The sequence below is a fragment of the Crocuta crocuta genome, unplaced genomic scaffold (assembly GCF_008692635.1).
Source record: "Crocuta crocuta isolate KB4526 unplaced genomic scaffold, BGI_CrCroc_1.0 scaffold1391, whole genome shotgun sequence".
NCBI classification, from domain to species: Eukaryota; Metazoa; Chordata; class Mammalia; order Carnivora; family Hyaenidae; genus Crocuta; species Crocuta crocuta.
This window is the reverse complement of record NW_027532660.1, coordinates 204354-206596: the sequence shown is the minus strand read 5'-3', so window position 1 is coordinate 206596 and position 2243 is coordinate 204354. Positions and strand designations below refer to the sequence as shown.

Genomic DNA, 2243 nt, shown 5'->3' with positions numbered 1-2243 from the left:
CTCCTAATGGTCTCTCTCAATCTTCGCTGGAGATCAAGTCCCCAGGGAAAGAATGAAGGAGACTTCAGATTCAAGAGATCATCTAGGAGTAATAATCAAAGCTTGATGGTGAAAAGGCAAGACAGTAAGAAAAATATAAAGTCAAGATATTTAACCTGAGTAAATCATCACCCTCTCCATCCAGGTCTCTGTCTTTTCCTATCATTAGTAAAGTAACTAAATAGAGATTATCTCAAAAGTGTTCTACCACTTCCTCCAATCCATTACTCATGCATTCTTGATAAAGATAAAAGAATTTGAAAGGTCTGGAAAATGCAAAGAGTTTGGGCCTTTGCTAATAATTAAGGAATCTTGACCAAGAATAACCTTTCAAGTCTTTAAAAAACCNCAGCAGCAACCCTTCTTGGGCTGCCTTTGGTGTGGTATAAAAATGATTCATTTATCCAAAGTAGGAGTAAGCATGGGGAGACATATAGACTTGGCTGGGGAGCCTGGCTAATTTTGCAGGAAGGAGAGTAAACCTAGGGTTTGGTTTGGGGATCAAGGCTAGAGAGGAGGGTCTTTTGTCTTCCCCTTCCTCTTTTGCTTCTTCTCTGACTTCTCTTCCTTCCTTCCTTCCTTCCTTCCTTCTTTCCTTTTTCCTTCCTGGAAAGTCTTTCTCATTTAGAAGTTTCCCACCCTAGGCCTTACTACAAACATTTATGTCTGTGTTTTTTTTTTTTTCCATCTCCATAAACCATGTTTCTAATTTACTAGAAACAACTCTCCTTAACCAAGAAATTATCCCAGGTAAATGAACAGAAATGAAGTCCCAAGAAGTCTGTGGAGACCACCTTTATGTCAAATGTTTTTCAAACCTAGTGCCAGAATGAAATTATTAAATTGTCAGGGAGATTTGTTTGGTTCAGGATATTTTTTCCAAATACAAATGTAGTTTCCAGAACTAAAATAAAGGTTTAGTGGAGACTGTATGGAACTGACAGATTTTTCTGGCAAATGCTATTGCAACCTACTGCCTAAAAAAATAATACCGCTAGGAACTGAAAATAAAAAGTACTATTACATTATAAAATGTCAGAGATAGATGGACTCTAAAGGAATATTCTAGTCAATTTTCTTTATGAAAGAAGGATAGGGAAATTATGAAATGGGATAGAGAAAGAAGGGGAAAGGGAGGGGAATGAACAATGGGAGAGAGAGAGGGAGGGAGAGAAAGGAAAGGAATGGGGGAGGAAAAGGGGAAGATGGGAAAGGACAGAGAGGTAGGGAGGGAGGGAGGGTGGTGGGACAGAGAAAGAAAGAAGAAAGAAATCCAGCCACAGGGTGGGGGTTGGTTAGACCAAAATGAAATAGCAAATTAATGAATGACCTTGGGCTAAAAGTTTTATGTTCTTATTCCTGGGCTGAAACTGTTACAGCACACCGCACCCCTCTCCCACCAGAAGTTTGCACAAATCCTCACAGAATATTAGAGTTAAAAGCACTTTATATATAGGTACATCTCGTGGACCTCCCTCACAAAGCAAGGAGTTTATCTATAAAATTTCTACGTAACCATGGGAGTGCACAGCCAAGTCCACCCTCTACCTATATAAGAATTGCCCTGTTGCCATGCAGTATCCATATTTATTTCCTGTTTTTCCAGAAAACAGCTTCCTAAGCTCTACTTTTTGCCTACAGCTAAGAAAAATATCCAAATAACCAGAACATAGAGTGCACATTGAGGAGAGAGAAGTCAAGAGTGTTTTGAAAACTTCCCATGAATTCTCAACTTGTCTTTTCTCTTCACCTGCCTCCCTCACCCAGCACCATGCCCAACAGAGCCTCTCAGCCTAGGGCCAGATGTTAAGTCACTTACCAGGGTTGTCAGGCTGCATGATGGCCATGACAAAGGTATGAGGAAAGAGCATGGCTGCACTTTTCCTCATACCCTGAAGCTGCACAGTGTTGCCCTGGAACATGACTCCATGCACGTCAGTCTCTGTGCCCAGGCCAAGCAGGTGCCAGGCCACTGTGTCACCCTTGCACATGTCCAGCCTGGGCAGGTTAGAGAACATAAACCCATTAATGGCTGGAAAACAAAAGCGCAAGACAAAACAGGAAGATGAGAACAGATTCCTCAGGCACTGGCCAGCAGCATAGCATCAGTTCTGTACTATGGTTTCCCACAAATTTTTTTTTTAGTTTCTATTACCCAATTTATTTAAATTATTACTAAATTAGTAGACTGTGCTAAGCTAACA

At 40.8% G+C, this 2243-nt stretch overlaps 1 protein-coding gene across 1 annotated transcript in view; it reads right to left on the bottom strand.

Annotated features, from left to right (window-relative positions):
- The window catches only part of HEPH (hephaestin), a gene marked incomplete at its 3' end in the record, with an annotated part of 48311 nt that overhangs the window by 12150 nt on the left and 33918 nt on the right, over positions 1 to 2243 (bottom strand). The window contains exon 11 of the mRNA XM_077780702.1: positions 1859 to 2071. Within this exon, the coding sequence (XP_077636828.1) occupies positions 1859 to 2071 (213 nt within the window). The remainder of the gene's footprint in view (positions 1 to 1858; positions 2072 to 2243) is intronic.